The 18,744-nt window shown below is 42.9% G+C and overlaps 1 protein-coding gene across 5 annotated transcripts in view; it reads left to right on the top strand.

The window, feature by feature from the left end:
• tet3 (tet methylcytosine dioxygenase 3) overlaps nucleotides 1-18,744 on the top strand; it is a 46,847-nt gene that overhangs the window by 8,678 nt on the left and 19,425 nt on the right. For 2 of the 5 annotated variants that reach the window (XM_055050528.1, XM_055050529.1), the window contains exon 2: nucleotides 1,492-1,551. In XM_055050528.1, coding sequence (XP_054906503.1) covers nucleotides 1,492-1,551 — 60 coding nt within the window. Of the gene's footprint in view, nucleotides 1-599; nucleotides 909-1,491; nucleotides 1,552-13,991; nucleotides 14,861-18,744 lie in introns of those variants that run through there. The other 3 variants (XM_055050530.1, XM_055050531.1, XM_055050532.1) reach the window with 3 other exon arrangements.

The raw sequence follows: 18,744 nt of genomic DNA, 5'->3' as shown, positions 1-18,744 counted from the left end.
CACACACACACACACACACACACACACACACACACACACACACACACACACACACACACACACACACACACCCACGCACGCACACACACACACACGCACACCTCCCACCTACCTTCACTTTGTCTCTTTATGTCAGCCTTTCTTTTATTGCATTGCACACTCACACACACACACACACGCACACACACAGGGCCTTTTTTTATTTAACCTCCTCTTTCTACTGTTCCTCTCAGCACCCTCGACTGCTCTCCTTCATTTTCACCCTAGCAGCAGAGCCCGCCCGGCCTCTGATTGGTGGACAGGCCGCCTTTGTGTGATATCTGTAGTGTGACGTCTCTCGGGGTGAGCGCTGCACATTTGTGTGTGCGTGTGTGCTTTGGTTCACGAGTGTATATGTTTGTAGATAGATTAGGGGCTCGGAGGGGAGTGGGTGGCTTTTTTGGACATCAGATATGCGGGAGGACAGATAAAAAAACCTTGAACGATTGGGAGGAAGGAGTGATAGCAGTCACAGAGAGAGAGAGAAAAAAATTCCTCAGATGTGTGTGTGTGTATGTTCATGTGTTTGCGAGGTAGACCTATTGGCATATGAGCAAGAGAGACGGGGCGGGAGGGAGGGGTAAGTGCAGCAGAGAGCAAGCGCGTCGAGAGAGAGAGGGAGAGAGAAAGAGAACGTGCGTACGAGGGCTCATGTAAAACCCGATTAAAAACACAAGATGGCTTCCTGAATGGGCTGCTGGAACGCAGACGAAAGACAGACTGAGAAGGAAGAGTGGGGAGACGCAGAGAGAGAAGAAAGGGACAGAGGGGCAGGGTGCGAGGCCGAGAGAGGTAGTCAGGGATCCTCTTATGAGGATTCGGTCAACGGACGGAGGAGTACGAACCGAAGCAGCGCCGAGGCTTGGAGGGTAAATATTTCTCTCTCCAGACTATTTTAGGATTGATAGGTGGGTGGAGGCAAGGAGGTGGGGATGGAGCGGTGGGGGGAGTGTGTGTGTCTGTGTGTGTGTATGTATAGGCTAGTTGGACTGGGGAGAAGCTCAAGACAAAACATCATTTACCACGGAGACAACCGGGGCAAATGAAAACAACAGAGACACGCTGTGCAAAATAAAAACACACTCGTGTTTCCGTCCATTCCACCGCTTCCATCCCATTCGCCAACGCTCGTGCACTCGCTGCCGTAATATTTCCTGTTGCGAAGCCAACGTGCGTCCATAACCTCGCACCGGCGTCTGTATGGAGACATTACATAATTGTATAAGCGGTGGCGGCGGATGGGGGAAAACGCCGGCTCACGTTGAGCACAAATCAAAGAAAAGATTTCCGCACAGGCTTTTTTGTTGCCAGGAATGATTGCGGGTTGGCGTCATACAGCTGTTGGTACTTTTACCTAGAGCAGTCCCGTGTCGCATTGTTCTATTGATTCATAATCTTTCATCCCTCTCCCCTTCCCATTTTTCTCTCTCTGCCCCCCTCCCGCCTGTACAGGTGGGATATTTTGAAGACAGCAGTCAAGACCGTGTTGGACTCCCTGAACAAGCAGCTGAGGTAAGACAGGACCTTGGGTTCGCATTCGTGTCTACATATGTCATCTCTGTGCCAAGCGCAAAATCTCGTCTCATGTTGCTGCTGGCTTAACTCATAAGCTAACATCGTGCCAACACGGTGACCAGTTTCTCATGTCTATCCATATGTACATCATTGGTTTAGTTTGCGCGTCTATGTACGCAACGAGTCGACAAAGGACAGCTTGGACAGTCTGTGGCGTTGTGTTGGCATTCGACTGTTTGCAGCACTCCGCCGCGAATGCGTGAGCTCATTACCTCATCCTCCAGAAGCGAATACAGGTGGATTAGATCGACTATGGCATCTGAACTCCAAAGTCATTGAAAGAAGTTATTTCGTCGGAGCGTCTTGGCGATGACGCTGCGGCATCCTGAGTTTAAAGCGTCCCACGCTGCCCGCTGATTGGTGCCAGAGCCAGGCATGTGCAGATACTACAAGAGACCAGGAAAAAGGAGCGGAGGGAGGGAGGGAAAGAGTGAGGAGGCGGAACCCTGCGTGCTGGCTCGGAAGCCGGGGAGGGGAAGCCGTCCTGCTTCTCCTGGGTTCTGGAGTCAAATGAGGTAAAGGGAGTAAAAGTTAGTGGGTCACGCATGCGTACGTGTCGGATTCCCGGGCGCGGAAACCGGCGGCGGCGCTGTTGCTGAGAAACGCGTTCCCCACAACACGCCATGTCGGGACACGCTAGTGTGTTTTTGTGAAGGGGGAAAGCGCGGCGATGCGACGAAGAGGAAACGGACAAAAGGAGACAAACATGACATTGGCGAGAAAGACCATCGGTACCGTCCACATCTTAGATTTGTCATTCGTGTCTCCAGTGACATCAAATCTGGGTTAGTCCATCACCTTTAAACATCATAAATAAGTCCTGCTCGGGTCTTTGAACATCCAGCTTATCTCTAAGCCTGCTTTAATCTCCGTCCACATATACCCAACCCTTTTATCTTTAAAGTATATATCGCCATCTGGCCTACAAGGAACACAGTCTTCTGTGTGCTTTCCTGTGTTTAACAAGTCAGCGTCCTTTTTCCTCCGGCTCTCCTGTTCGGAGAGGTTGCTGTGCTTGCCCGGGGGTGGAATGTTTACCTCATTAAGATCCGTTTCCTACTCAAACATTTCCCTGGTTGCGCGAAGATAAACACCGCATACACCCCACATGCAGAGGGCATTCATTTTGACGATCCAAATAAGCACCCGTACGGTATCATTAAGCGCTTTCCGCCCTTGCACAACAACTTCAACAAGTCGAGCTTTGTGAGAAGAAACACGAAGCTGCGGTTGCACTGCAGACAGTCAGTGTTTTTTTATGACTTCTTTTCAGTTTTTCAGCACAGTTTCTGCACTGTTCAGGAAACCAACCTGTATTTAATGGGTTTACCACAACAGGTTACAAGGCAGACACGCTGTGCTCGCAAGAATTTGCCTGTCTTTCCACGCCCATGCACAGGATTTCCTCCTCATACGTATGTGATGAACTTCACACGTCGCTCAGGTGGAACAGAGTGAAGCAGCGATGGCACCTGGAATACACGCTAATAATACGTGTGGAATCCCCGGCCGTGCTCGCAAAGGGTTAACGCTGACCTAGTTTCCGTGGCAACACTGAATGTCTGGTGACATCATCGCTATAATTTTAGCCCAAGCATTAAAAGGCTGGTCACATGACTAATCTTGCCAGGCCCCACGTGTTTTTGTGTGTGTAGTAAGCGGTTCGCGAATTCGTACAGATTCAGGAAGTGGAGGGTTTGACATCAGCTCTTCCATTGAGCGGCAGGTTTTGATGTATTTGCTGCCCTGTAAGGTTTCCACTCTTCAGTGAAGAACCGCAGCCTGCTTCCCCACCTGCACCGACAAACCCTGTGAGCTAATAGATGGTCTCAAATAGCTCAATCCTTTCCTCTGATCTGAAAGGGGTTTTGGTTTTTATCAAAACCTTTTCCATTTGTAAAAACATGCAAATGGCAAGAACAAAACTAAGCTCCAATTCAAATAAATTGTTTCTGACTGGAGTTTTGTCCAAAATGTGTCGTTTTTGAATCCATTATTCATACCGCTTGAACTTTTCCGTGTTTTCACATTACAACCAGACATTTCAATGTGCAAGTCATGAAGAAGGTGCCAAAATTGACTTGTTTGGCAAATGCTATTACTACAACATGGTGGTGGCAGCATCATGTTGAGGGAATGCCTTTATTGAGCAGAAACAGGGAAGCTGTTCTGCTCAGAGTTTATGTATTAAGTAGCATGAAGACACCATCAGTACAAAACAATAACTCAAGAGATGAATATAATACACACCAGACTTTTTGGATTTTTATTCATAGTCGCTTCTGAACACCATCAGATTCATAATTATGCAACTTTGTTTTCGTCTCACATAAAATCCCAATACAACACAGTAGAGTTTGTAGTTGAAAGATGTGAAAACAGTTCAGGCCGTACGAACACTTTTGCAGGGCAGCAGTAACATGAAGGTCAAGATTAAAGTCAAGGTTATCTGTTAGTTGCTGGTGAAAAACAAACATGTCGCTCGCTGGCTCTGATACGAAGCTGTCAGCTGCTCTCAGGTTTTAAAACGGCTCCTGCTCTCTTTCTTTCATCTTCAAACAACTCTTCTTATCAAATGATTACAAAACTTCTCAGCCTTACACATGCTCCACTGCAGCATGTCACCTCAACGTGTACAGTTTCATTTTTAACCATCGATATTTAACGCCGCTCTAACCTATAAAATACAGCATTTAACAAATCTGTTATGTCCTTCTCAATGCCGGCCTGAATCCTGCAGCTGGATCGATACGCTGTGTGGCAGCAGATGAGTAACGGCTGGTTGGTTACTGGCATCTTTGGTCGTGCCTGGGCTTCGTGTTGGAAGGGAGGCCGTCGGCCGCCCGGTGCCGCAGTTAATAAAAAATGAATGGAAAGACAAGGGGGCGGAGCCCTCAGCTGTTGCTCTGGCTCTTTAACTCTCACTTCCCTGGCGCCTGCTCCGCTGCTCCCACCGGGCGCGCGCTCCACACAGTCCCGAATCCCTGGGCTGGCACACGCTGCCAGGTTTTATGTAATACAGTTCAACAGCTGTTGGAGCTTTCAGCGCCTACTATAGAAAACACACACTTGAAAATCGTGATTGCCGAGGCCTGTTTAAATGGATTCAGGGGTAACCTCTTTATTGGAGGATATGAGAGGCAGTAGAAAGCTGGAAATGGGTCAGTACTCAGAAATCTTCTCCAGCCATTGTCTGCTGTCAACATAGAGCTTTTATAAAGAGATCTGTACACTAGGACTGGAATGATTAATCGGCTATATTATGATTAATCAATTATTAAAATCATCGTCCACTAATTTAGTAATCGAATAATTGTTAACTAGAACATACAGACTCATAAAACGGCATTTGGTGAAAAAAACCAACATATTCAGAGCAGTACTTAAGCCAAAACTTTACAAAAATATTTACATTTGGCATTTAAGACTGAAAAAACTCCCTGAAAATATGTTTTAGTCAAAACTCCTCAAGTGATATAGTTTCAACTTTATGCTGTGGTATTGCATTATGGGCAATAAAATGTTTAAAAACATAATTGAATTATTTGTTTATTTGCATCTTTTAAAGCACAATCAAGTAAATGTGGTACATCAGTTACAAAAATGGTATTAATACCAAATATGACTTAAAAGAAATTCAGCACAACATGGCTCCTCTATTAACCCTGCTGCAACACTTTTACTAGCATTGCTTTGAGAAGTAGCTCCTATAATGAGCTCAGCTGATGCTCAGTTCCACCGGTTGCTTGCTAATTGCTGCTGACTAGTCTGAAGGAGCTGAGTGGGGGAAGGCTGCTCTGTGAGGTGAAAGCTCAGAAGCTTGGAAAGTGCAGCTCAGAGGAGGAGCCGTGTCTCGAAGGCAAGGCTAGGTCCAACCAGGTGTTTGCACAGAAAGAATCAAAGCAACACTCCAGGTGTGTTTTTGATGAGGGACTAACATTATAACAATATAAATCTAAAAAAAAGTTGACTTTTCATAATACTTCCCCTTTAATGCATGGCTAATATTGCATCAAAGTGGTTTAACGAAAAAGCTGTAGAATATGCATATTATTGATATTTGATTAATCAATTACTAAAATAATTGTTAGTTGCAGCCCTTGTGTGCAGAGTTGCAGAGGAAAAGTGGCATCCTGGTCCCTTGAAGTCCGGCAATGCCAGACCAGAGCATATGGGAAGCTAATCTTAGCTCCAGTCATGAGAGACAACACTGGCAACCAGCCACAGCAGAGGCCACAGTGGACGCCTGAGGGAGGGTTCTCTTGTTTTCTCTCTGCACTCTGACAAACTTGTGGTTGGGCTCCAAAGTACTGTTCCCAAAACATTTCACCTCCACATGCCGGCAGACCGAGTGCTGCTACTGAACCTTGTTGACAGGGGGAACCATTGCCCAGTTCGATTTGCCGTCCAGGTACACGGCGTGCCTGTTTTTGTTTCAACTCCACCTGTTCCCCTCCTGCTTGTGCCGCTGCTCTTTGTCTCGCATCCAAGGTTCCCCCTGATCCGTGCATCGCGGCCGTATCCCGCTCCTTCTTTTCATTTCACCCTCAAGCACAAAGAGGCCCTCCTCCCCCTCCCCGCTTCTTCCTCTTCTTTATCTACTCATTAATTATTTTTATTATTTTTTTGTAGCTCCACCCCAGCGGGCCACTCCACCTATCACCACCTTTCCGTTCATTTTCCCTGCCTCCTCTCGCCATAATCCCTCCTCTCAGTTTCTTTGTGAGGAGAGGTGTAAGGCTTTGAGGTAAGGGGGCGGGGCTTGTCCCAGCTGAGCCGAATCGTGCTGGCTTGCACGTGCCGAATGTCAGCAGATATGACTGCGCACACCTTGAGCTTAACACCGTTCTGTATGGGAGTCTGGGAAGATGTGGGTATCAAAAAAAACAAGGGAGTGAGAAAAAAACCCAACGAACAGGCAGCTTTATGGTAAAAAAAACAATAACAAAGCAGTTATTGTTACGGTAGGGGATCATTGTACCATCACTAAAGGCTTCATGTTACTGTTATTTTTAACCTGATGTCCCTCCCACCAATGAACCCCCTGACCCTCTGCAAACAATCCATTACTGTGTGTGTGAGGGAGCCGGCTGAATGCATGGAGAAAAATCACCGCAGGAACCCAGACCTTCACATGCACATGTGAAACGTATATTTTTGAGTAATGTGTGTGCGTACGCGTGCGTGCAAGTGTGTGCGAGCACGGACACGGCAGAAAGATAAAGAGATGTGGGATCAAATGACCTTGATGCTGTTTGACTGCAGGACATTGTGCTTGGGGAGGGGAGTGTACAGAGTCAGAGCGACAGAGGAGGAGGAGAGCGTCAGCTGACAGGAAGAGGGTAGCCCTCCTGACTAATGGTTCTGAGCCGGCATTTAGAAGAGTCATAAAAAAAGAAGAAAGCACTCTCTCTCTCTCTCTCTCTCTCTCTCTCTCTCACACACACACACACACACACACAAATCTAATACTTAAAAGACTTTAATAAAAAGAAAAGAACAATTTGTTCTTTATGCTTTTTTTCTTTTCATTTCTCCACCTGCCTTTGCAGCGGTGCTGGTAACGTTTCAAGCGCTGCCTTCCGTGAGAGTTTTCGTTTCAGTGCTTAGCTTCGAAGAGAAAGATGAGTCAGGTTTTAGTCATAAACAGCAACTCGCGCACACCACTGAGGATGGACTTTTGTTCTCAGTCATCCCTCCTACCACCAGAACCTTTCCTCTGTGCTGCTGAGAAACACCGAGCCTGAGGCAGAGAGAGAGAGAGAGAGATGGAGAGAAAGAGGCTGAGACGAGGGGGGTAGACAGCTCATTTGGATGACAGCTCGACTTCTGTGTGAGTCGAGGTGATCGATGCAAGATTAGGAGTCTTTCTCTCGCTCTTTCCACTCGCTCTCGTTCTCAATGCCGGGTTACAGCCGTTTCAACGTAAGTGTGTTTTCATTTTCACCCGATAAGGGAAACAGATCAGTTTGATTTGAGCGTCTTCAGACCGAATGCTTGGTTCTCATGTGAAGTGAGTGAAGTTGAACCTGTTTAGAAGATGAGGCTTCAGGCTGCTTGTGACTCTTGTGACTCATTAGTCACAAGAGTCTGCTGGTTGAAAACTTAGTCGTCTCAACTGTTGCTACAATGAAATCTAAAGAAAAGTTGTCTTGAAGACAAATTTGGCTGACGAATTATTCCTGTTTTTTTTTTTTTTTTTTTGCTTTCAAGATAATCCGACCTGATTGTGGTAGAGACCAGAAACGTTGAGTAATGTGATGACCCCGTCTTTCTGCTGATGTCTGCGAACCGCTGTGTTGGAGACTTTGTTTCCAACACACGCGGCTCAAAGCAGTTCAGTTTGAGTTATTAAGCCTCACAACAAACAAAGTCGTTTCAGGACAACAAGCAGAAACATTTCCAGCCTCGATTCTGTTGTGTGTTGGTTTACAGACTCAGCTTGTAAAGCAAATATAAAATGCCAGTACCATTAAAAAAAATGTTTTTGATTCTTTTCAGTCATTTTCAATATTTTGCCGTAGTTTTCAAGAAATATCCACTTTACTGGGTTCTTAGATAGTCTTTCCAGATCTGGGAATTGACTCATGTTTATTCCAGTTATGTATAGGCATGAAAAGAAATTGAGTCTTTGGAATAATATCTGTATTTCCAGACTTTATTATTCCATTGATCATCATTATGTCCACTTAAAGTATATTTGTCTTCATTTTCAGTCTGTGGTTATTTAAAGCTTGACATTTCAGAAATATTTATTGTTAGTCACTTTTCTTTTTTATTGGAAGAAAGAAAAAAGAGGAGCATATAGACTATCCAAACCTTAAAACAGTCAGGAGTCATCCACATAAAATAACATTTTAATTGGTGTGCAAATTATGCTTTTTGTTTGCAAAATTTAAGATTTGAAACCACAAAACCGACAGTCAGTCACTTGGTGTGCTCTCCTAGCTTTCCTTTGTTAGCTTTTTAACAGACCGTCACCTTCCTAAAATAAAAGTTTAAGTCATTATTTGCCAAAAGTGATTTCTGGAAAAAAAAATCAGCACCATTCCCGCCCCCCTAAACACACACATGATCATTTGAGCCAGAAAATGACTTAGGCCATTACTTTTAGGAAGGTGACGACATGTAATTTTGTAATTTACTCATTCTTGCTTTAATTTACTTGTTCTTGCTTTAATTTACTCATTCTTTGCCTCAACATTTTCTGCAAAAAGTTCTTTTTACAGAAAGGTATGGAAAAAAATTCCAACCTGGAGATGAACATAGAAAATAACTAGAATCACATTTTCCCTTTTCTCGTTCCTTCATTGTTTTTAGCCACTTTATGCCGAAATCTTTTTCTTTTTCTTTTTTAAATCTCATAACGTCACCTTCAGAAAATAGTGGCTTACATCATGTTTTGCCATAAGATGATTCAGACAAAAGAAACAAAAATATTTTGGCCATTATTTTAGGAAAGTGGCCGTTCTGTACCACAGAAAGGAAGGGAAAAGAAAAAAGAGACCTTAACAAAAGAAGAGTGTTTCAGGGAAAAATACCTTTTCTATTTTTCCAGACGTCTTCAAATTTGGATTGCTAAAGTTTCATTGAGAAAGTGATTTTTTCAATCACAAAAAAATCATAGATGCCATATTATTCATGTAAACTATGCTGTTTCTTTGGAATTTCTTTTCTCCCTGCTAAAGTCAGTATTCCAAGTAAATATTTTGTTTTAATATTACAGTATTTGAGTGTATAAACCCAAAAAGACATTGTTCCCAGTTAAATCTAAGAGTTCCAAATATAGTCTCTAGTTCTGCGCAGATATGCTGGCAGAAAATAATTATTTCTGGCCATTCCCAAAATAAATTACTTCCTGGGAGTGACGAAGCCTCCAGCAGCAGGAAGAACCCGAATGGTAGCTTCACTGAACCGGGGTGATAACGTCCATCCAAACGCTCTGCATAAGTACAAACATTATGACATGTCCTCCGCAGTATTTCTTCCAGATGTCTCCTGAAACAGTGCGGTTGGATTCCCTGTCTCATTTTTGTTTTATGTGAGTGACATTTGTTGTTTTTATGATCTCCTGAAGTCCCGAGATCATCCTGAAAAACTTTACGCAGTCCAATTAAAAGTTTGGTCACATCCCCATCTGGTTTGGGTTGACTATATAGTGTATAAAACACTTCAGAACATTGTTGGGTCTTTTTTACTTTCTAATATGAGGAATTTGTAATGGGATCCCTACTTTTATAGATTGTGCTCTCTCCTTGTTGCCATTTTAATGTGTAAGCTCGCGATTTGTGTATGTACTTTAAAACCTTTCCTCTAGAGCCTTTTGCCGTTGAAGAATGTGTCCATATTATGCCCTAAAGCTAACCCTCATCTCTAACCCTAAACATAAACATCAACTAGATGTAACAGACAGTGGTCTGTTACCTTACTGGATGGACTGGAAGGGATCTCAGTCAGGTTTGTCTGGCGTTTGCTCTCTGCAGCTGTATATTATTGTTACAATCCTCTAACTGCTTAAGTTAGGCATTAAAAAGGGCAAGGTAACAGTTAGACATTAACTCTGGGTGAGAAAAAACACACAGCTCAAATTAAACACAAGAATGATGTAAGATGTCTACTATAATTTTTTATTTTTTTTAAATTTGAATCCTTTCGGGGCTTTTTTACAATTTTGCTTTACAACTGAGTTTATTTTGAAAGTATGTTTTACTGGATCTCTGCTAACAGCTTTTCTGTCATGGTTTAATAAGTCAAGAGTTTTTAAAAGTTTGACCAGCAGAGGATCAGAAGTGGTCCCCAGCCATCCTTTCGTTCTATGTAATAGGGAGCTGATAATCAGATGCCTATTGTAACGTCATTAGCGGCTAATGGTTTCACTCGTCAGTTTGTTCACACACTCCCTTTAAATCATTTCTGTGTTGTCTGTCAATCTGTCACTAGATTCGCTTTCTGATAAGAACCCGACATGTTCACACTACTGTGGAAGCTTCACACCCAGCTTGATGTTTGGTAGCTTTTATAGGAGCAGCTGCCCCTTTAGGAGAAACACTTTGCTTTTGTCCAAGTCTTTAATGTTGTATTCATTTACTATTTCCTTTAATTCCATCCAGTTGTTATTACATCAAATTAATAATCAGATTGTAAAGCAAATAAAAAAATGCCAGAACCATTAAAATTATTACTCTTTTGATTCTTTGAAGGAACTTCATTTTCAATATTTTTAGAGTCCAAAACCATAACAATTAACACTAATGGTAAAAAAATTAAATGCTGATCAATCTTAACACTTTAAGCTAATCTATTAACATATGAACTAAAATACACAGGAACTGCTAATTTAATTTACATTTTTAAAGTTTTCTGTGTGTTGATGAGTCTTTGCGTTTAACAGATTTATATTAAAATCAACACATAAGAATAATTTTTGCATATGACTTATAAGTATATTCTGTTAATATTTCAACAATCATTCCAGAAGACCAATAAATGCCAGTATTTTTGTTTCCATTTTCCATGTCTAATTTAATTAGCCATTATGTCATCCATTGTTATTGTCGCGCTATCGCCCTGTTTCCTGTGTAGGTTTCTATTGACACATGATGCCCCACCTCCTTGTCTATATATTTCATATCCATCTGTTGCAAAATGAGCTGTTTGACCATTTTAATTAAAGCTTCTGACCTGGGGTGCTAAATGTATCTAAATGATGGGAATACTGCTTTATGTTTGCTCAATTTGTATAAAAGCTGTAACAGTTAAAGTGGATTTTTGAGAACATCTATGAGATTTAATTAGTCCCAATATCTGTTTATCATGGAAATAGGTGCAATTATTCTCAGGATCTTACATAACCTCCAACATTTTGTGTTTTATATTCAGTGTGGTCAAAAGGATTAAATTGAACGTATGACCTCGTCACATGCGAACAAAGTATTATCACGACACATTATCACGACATTTCACAATACCTGTTAATGTGTTTCATTTATTCATTGTTTGTGTTGTAGCATTTTATGAACTATCATTAAAATAGGGGAAAGGCAGAAAGACAAACAGTACAAAAGAGATGATATGTTTGTCAATGATAATGTAATATGCAGCCTTACTATTGAGGTCAACTAAGAAAACTTGTGGTCTGATCACTTTTTCCTGAACTCCTAACTCTGTCAGCACAGCAGAGAAATTCCTTTCCTACTTCAAAGTGAGTTTCAAGCACAAATGCAACAGGCAATCAAGGGTGAAGCAATTATATGTCTGTAGTTCATGACAACAACCTCCGTCAGATCAAGTCATGTCCTGATACACTCATGCTGGCTACACAACTCCAGTGTCCAGCGGTGCTGGATAGCTGACGGAGAACAATGTTATTGTTTGTTGTGAGTCTTTGATGATCTTTTGTGGGCTGATTGAAAACACATTCCTATCATTAAGACTTCTCCCTTTATGTTAATTTTTGAGTTTTGTCACCATTGGCAGAGACAAGTTTTCTGGGGTTCATGCTGTTGAAAGTCCTCTAGCGTTACTCGGCCACATGATATTATCGTCTTTTAATGGCTTTCTTATTTGCTTTTGATCTCAGCTGAAGTCCTTTTTTCCCCCATCCCAGTTAAACTGTAAAATAACAAAACGGGAGATAAGAACACAAGCGTCCCAAGACTGGAAAATGGACTTGTTGTTTTCAGTGTGCAGCACGGTGTGGGTGGAGAGCGTGTGGTACAGAGGTTGAGCCTTGAGCTAGAAACGCTGTGTCACCGCAGCTGAGGGAGTGAGCGAGTGAAGTGAGTGAGCACGAATTGGTTGGTTGTACTCAAGTGTCGGTTGGTGTGTGGGAAGGTTGATAGCATGGAAAGGGTTAGTTGAGCCAATATTACTGTTGCCCACCCAGTGGTGGAGGCAACATCCTGGTGGGAGACATCGATGATGAGGTGGTTGCGTCATCACTGTCTGTGTTTCCTACCTCTCTTACTCTCTGCTCTCCCTCTTGCTGATTGGTGAACAGCCGTCACATGATCCGCACTCTACTTCTCCTCTCCCCTTGTCTTTGACAGTTTCGGCTGCGCCGTGTTTCTCTTTTGGTTTGGTGCTCATCTGCGTGTGTTTTGTACGAATATGTGAGGCAACAACGGAGGCAGGCGGTGTTCGGTCTAGATCGGGTGCCTCAGAAAATGTCGGAGCTGTAATGCAGTGAGCTTTACCAGGAGGAGAGCAGGCTCAGGAAACTGAACAGAAGAACTAAGCGAGAAAGAGAGGTGGAGGCTGTTGGAAAAAGCACGAGAAAATGAGAAATTTGGGGAGACCAAGAGAGCTGGGGAAAAGCAGAATACGTAACGCAGGGATAGACAACTGAAGTTAATCCAGTCATAGCAGAGTGTGGCTGGCTGACAAGCTGAGTAATGTAAGAGAAACACCAAGCAGGGGTCTGAGCGATCTGCATGGGGAGACAGCTATGTCCCTTCTCTTTCCTCCACCTCGTCTACGTGGTTAAATCGGTTCTCTAAACTCCGGCAGTGTTGGAGAAAGGAGAGGACGACGAGGCCTGTCAGCCAGCAAGTGAGCGAGAGGAAACAATCTGCTATCATCACGAGGCTGTAAATGATAATGGCAGTGAAGCTAAGGCAGAGTGATATGAGGTGTGTGTGTTATTGTAGGATGGAAGACCGGCGAAGACAGAAGCTTTCGGTTGTCTCTATTTGCGAATGCAGTGGGTTGATTACTGAAGATAGCTATCTTCGTTTGGCTGCAAGCTGATGATCCCGTCTATATGTCCTTTTTCTGCAAAGCTCTTCTTTCTAGTTAGGGAAAGTCAAAATAATAGCTGACCAGTTTGTCTCTACAGACTTCCCTCGCTGTCCTCCTCCAGAATCATCCTTCTCTCGACTCGCTGTTGTCTGAGTGTTTGTGAAGGTTTCCTCTCCGTTGCCCAGTGCATTCGCTCTTTTACCTGACTGAATGATTCTCATCAGGTTTCCATTTTATGTCCCCAGCATAGATGGACTAGTTGACCTCATTGGGTTTTGATGTATGGTCTTAACATCAGATGCTCCAAGGAACCCCTTCACCTTAGCCGCATCCTTTGGATTGTTGAGGATGGGCCAGCAAGACAACTTGCTCTTTATCTACCAGCCCTCTTGTGCAGGTATCATCAATTAGTAGGATTGTTTAAAGCCACAAGTGGGAGACTGAAGAGTTTGCAAGAAATGGGGATTTGATATGATCGCCGAATGATCAAGACGTTACCGGCACCTTCTAGTTTCGTCGAAACTAGACTCTCCGACAAGGGATGGAAAAAAGTCAGTGAGGAAGAGCGGATGATGTTTGCATCGCGTATAGAAAATAGTGTTGCTTTTCTTTGCTTCTTTTCCCGTTTGCCTGTTAATTGAGATCATCTGTTCGCTCGGCGGCCCCCGTTTTGCCTTCGCCATAGAAAGCAGAGGTGCTCGGACGAACCCAAAATGGTAATTTTTTGGAGCTCTAGCTGATAGACAGACACAGCCTGCAATGTAACGCCATCGAATGCAGCAGAGGAAGCAGCGCCGAAGGGCGTGGATATAGTCAGAGAGAGGTGTTCTCATTGGTAAGCGCTCCTCTGCACCAAGCTGTTTCCTAGGCTGCTGCTGCTACCAGCGACTATCCCCCACTGCTCTCTGTGTTTCTGCTCACTGCACACTCCTCCATTGCATTGTACGTACGTGCCTGCCGCGGCTCAGATAATGGCCTCTCACTAAGCACACTGACGAGAGAGAGGAGAGGAGATGGAGGGGGAGGCTGCACAAGAGGGAGGGAGTTACGAAGGGAGGGAAGCAAAAAGAGGGGAAGGTGGGGGCTGCGAAGAGAAGCCGACTGCATGTGTAGTCAAGTGAGAGAAAGAGGATATTGAAAAAGGGAAGGGAGGAGCAGACATAGATAATGAGAAAGGAAAAAGCATAGAACAGAAAGGTTTGGCTTTAAGACGAGCCAAGAGAATGAGTAACGTGCGTGCCGTGCCGGGGGGAGGTGTGGGTTGCGTGCGTTATTGGCTACGTGCGTGCGCGTGACTGCGTGTATGCGTGTTTTGGTGCTCGCCGTGTCTGTGTGCCGCACAGACGACAAGGAATAAAACAACAACAACAAAAAAAGGGAATACAACCCTGCAAGGACAGATTGCTTGTGGATCACCGTACCGGCAAGCAAGTCTCATGCCCCTCTCCGTCTCCTCCTCTGGTCTCTTCTTTTTTCCCAGCAGCCCCGTCTGGACACCTCGGACGGCGTAAGTATGCGTTGTGGATCTTCGAGGCTCGCAGCCGGCTTAATTTTGTCAGGGTCTCTGCTTCATGTTCCTGCTCGTCACGCCAGCCGAGGAAGGGGTGGGGGGAAGGCGGGAGGGGGAGGATGGGGTGGCGTTGTGTATGTGGGATTTAGGTTCAGCTGTCTGCTCAGAAGCTGAACTTAACCCCCTCAGTGCCACAACTAGTATTCTCCAGTGCTTTGTCTCCTCCCTCCATTTTTTGTGGAGAGTCAGTTGAACTGCACTTGTTTCTCTCTCAAACAAACCTGGCAAGCCAGTTTACCTGGTGTTCCAGGTTTGACTAGATTCGATCCGGTTGGATGGAAATATCTGCGTGTGTGGTACTTTGTGGCATGGGTCAAGTCGGCACAATGGTTTATGTGTGTTTGCAAATAAAATAAAGGGAGGCATTTAGGAAAGGACGGAGGCTCTCAGCTCTGTCATGGTATAAATATTTTTCACGTGGTCTGTCCAGTCTGTTAAGGAGAATCACAGGTGAAAATTAGAGCAGATGTCAGCACTTTTCAATTAGAAGTCCCTTCAAATACAATTAAAGCTCAGGCTATGAGAATTCAGCATGCATGCATTGAATAATATTTGGTGAGGTGTGCCCTTCTCTACATTGGTTATCTAAATTACACTCATTCTAAGCTTCCAAATTAAGAGAAGTAAGCCCCCACAGGTTTGTGAGTGTAACTGAGAAAAACAGGAAAGGAGAGTGTCAGTGTGACTGACAGTGCATGGTTGTGGGATGTTAGACTGTGCAGTGTTGCAGTCAGCCTGTTTCAACACACTGCAGTTCTCATAACTGCCGCACACTACCTCCCCCCCTTCCTCTTTCCCATCTGATGCCGCTGATAGCACAGACATGGGGCCTCTCACGTATTACATGCCGGCTGTTTGACGCCACCCCTCCACCGACCCAGGAACCCCCAGCACAGAAGGTGGATTCAAAAGACACAAGCACACTGCCTGTCCAGTAATTACCCACTTCAAAGACTCATTTCAATAATATTCAAATGATGGGGAAGCTGAATGTTAGACTCACTTACCATCATGCAGTGCTAGCACTTGGAAAGATGCTAGTGGATTCACGTCGCTCCATATTTCTTCACATTGGTATTGAGTGTAAGACCTTCAGTGAGAAGCAGGAGTCTAGTTTTTGATTTGGGTCATGTTTTTTGGCAAAGAACTTTGAACAAACAAAATGTTTCCTTGCTTTTGGTAAAACAGTGAACGATTAGGGCATCTTGACAGTTTCTTGTGTATTTTATGAATAACGATATATGTGTACTGACCAAAGATTTGTGGTCAGTACACGCCCTCTAACACAACTATTTCTAACATTCTTGTCTATTTGTATTAGGAGAGAGATCACACTGTGTGAGACCAGTCACTCTAAAACATGTCAGTAACAATTGAAAACAAAGATATGTTTCCATCAGTTTTTTGTGTACAATGCGTATTTTGAAGTTTCTTATTTGCAGAACAGTTTTCACACTTGCTCAATGTGTTTTTGTTTAGCTTTTACAAAAAAGAAAAATTCAGTTCTGATGTAGCAAATATTTATCTCACATGACTGATTTCTCAAAATGCTTGTGACACTTAGATGGAAACAGAGCCAATGATTGGGACTTTTGGAATTTTATAATGTACATTTGCCACAAATAAAATATGTCTACCAGGGAAACTGTCAACATCAGTCAAAACATATTGATCACATCAAAAATAATCACATACTTAGACAATCAAATCTGATTTATTGAGTCTCCACTGAGACTCCTTGTCTAATGAAGTGCAGTACAGAACAAGAATTTTCCAGCAGCAATAGAGAAAACAATTTCCAGAAGTGTGTTGCCCAACAAGTCGGATGGAAAAATCAACTAACTGTGACAACAGCAGGTCTTTATAAGCTGATAAAGCTAAAATATGTTGTTTGTGCAGAACTATAACAGAACAAGGTGGCTTAGGAGGAAAATGGCTGATGGCTGCCAAAGTCTAGCTCTCTTCAGCCTGAAGGAACTGTCCACATGCCTCTGCAGAAGATACACATTTCTTCTGTAACCCAGTAAACAACCCAGTAAAACATAAAATAGCAAACGTTGAGTGTTCCTCCCACCGTGCCAACTTCCACACCATAGAGTGTTTGCTTGCATGGCCTGGCAGTACATTAATTCATACTAGGTTTAAGTTTCCGGCTGGTCTGACACCAGAGCTGTTGAACCTACAAGTTGATCACAAGTTTTTCCAGAACATTGAATAACTCTTCCGTCTGTCGGCTTTCTGCGTTAGTGCTAAAGTAACTACTAACTCTGCCAGTGTTTCCTTTCACAAGGGCCATTGAGCATGTTGGAATACACAGTTTAGACACAACATGAACTCTGTCAATGATTTCTGAACCTGTCCTTGAATTATATTTGTTTGCTGGCTCTTGTAGATAATAATGTAAAATAAGTGAGACTGGTCTGAACACTGCAAGAAACAGTCTAGGATACAAATGAAATACTTTGAAATTTGGAGCTACCACCAGGGTGACTTACTGGTTTCCAATTGCAGGGGAAGTTAGATATGTGGCTGTACTGTGAGCTCATGATAACTTCACAACTGGAAAGACCTTAAACCACTTGAACCTGCCTCTGAGCTGTAAAAAGACACTTTACCCGCTGCTTGAAAAAAGGAAATGATTTTCCACATCTAGTTCTCTTAGTATTTATGCACAGAGCAGATCTATTTCTGGACAATCATTACAGTAGTTAAAAACAAGCTTTACATGAGCAAAACTCTGAACTATTTATCCTTGTAAATCTTATAGTTTAATCCTTTGAATTCCATCTGGTGTTAAAGGAAGTTATTCCTAAAACAATCAGGCCCCGTCAAAGTTTTGGCTTGTAAGTCAAGTGATGCAACGACATGTACTTCACCATTTTCATTTTATCTGATTCTCCTAGTATTTTTTCACAGGTCTTTTTTTTTTTTTAAAAGTGAGCTTCTTACATTTTTTTGTCACCATTACCTCCAGTAGGCTAGTAACATCTAAAATTCTTTTTTTCCCTTTTTTTTTTTACCACTGTAACATATTTATTAACTGATAAAATCAAGTGAATGTATAATTGTTCAACAAATGGATAATCCCTCAATGTGACTGTCATGACTGAGTAAAATTTCAACACAAGGCTGTGCTTGGACAAAATGTTCAACCTGTCGTCTCAGATTGAAAAGTATGTCACACTGCCTTCACTGCTGCTTTGTAACTAATGTGATGATCTTTACATAAAAAACTCAAAAACTGTGCAAAGAAAATTGCATTGCTTATTTGTGTTCTATGTATTATGTATTTGAGCAGTTGAATAGAGTTTAACTAGCTTTAATGTGTATACATGACCATACCCTTTGATCATGTCTAGTATAGATATTGCAATTACATATTTTTCTAGTAAAGTCCAGTCCTAGTTTGATTGCTGTGAGAGTGAGAATAAGTGAAAGTTTCTTATTGACTCTTAACAAGGGTACAAAAATTGACACTTCTTTTACATTGTTGTAGATGTTTATCTCATTTCCTAGCTGAAACAGATCTATTGGTTGAGTAAAAATATTGTTAGTTCTTAATCTGGGTACAGATAAATTTGGGCTGAAAATATTTTTCCTATAAATAAAAAATGAGGCAGGTAGTGTTCGTCTACTTTTCAGTCCTCATGTTTATCATTGTGTATCTGCTAACCTCTGCCACATGGCAGAGGTTAGACGCTCCAGCTGCCTGCTTTGCATAACCCAACTGATATAAAGCACAATGTCCAACTGTGAAACTGTCGTGCTACATGTGAGAGTGTGGACTCGATTTGCACCTGATGTTAAACCATTTGATGGTG

This window comes from Poeciliopsis prolifica, unplaced genomic scaffold (assembly GCF_027474105.1).
Source record: "Poeciliopsis prolifica strain line A6 unplaced genomic scaffold, Auburn_PproV2 SCAFFOLD031, whole genome shotgun sequence".
Classification (NCBI taxonomy): domain Eukaryota; kingdom Metazoa; phylum Chordata; class Actinopteri; order Cyprinodontiformes; family Poeciliidae; genus Poeciliopsis; species Poeciliopsis prolifica.
This window is presented reverse-complemented; position numbering and strand designations above follow the sequence as displayed.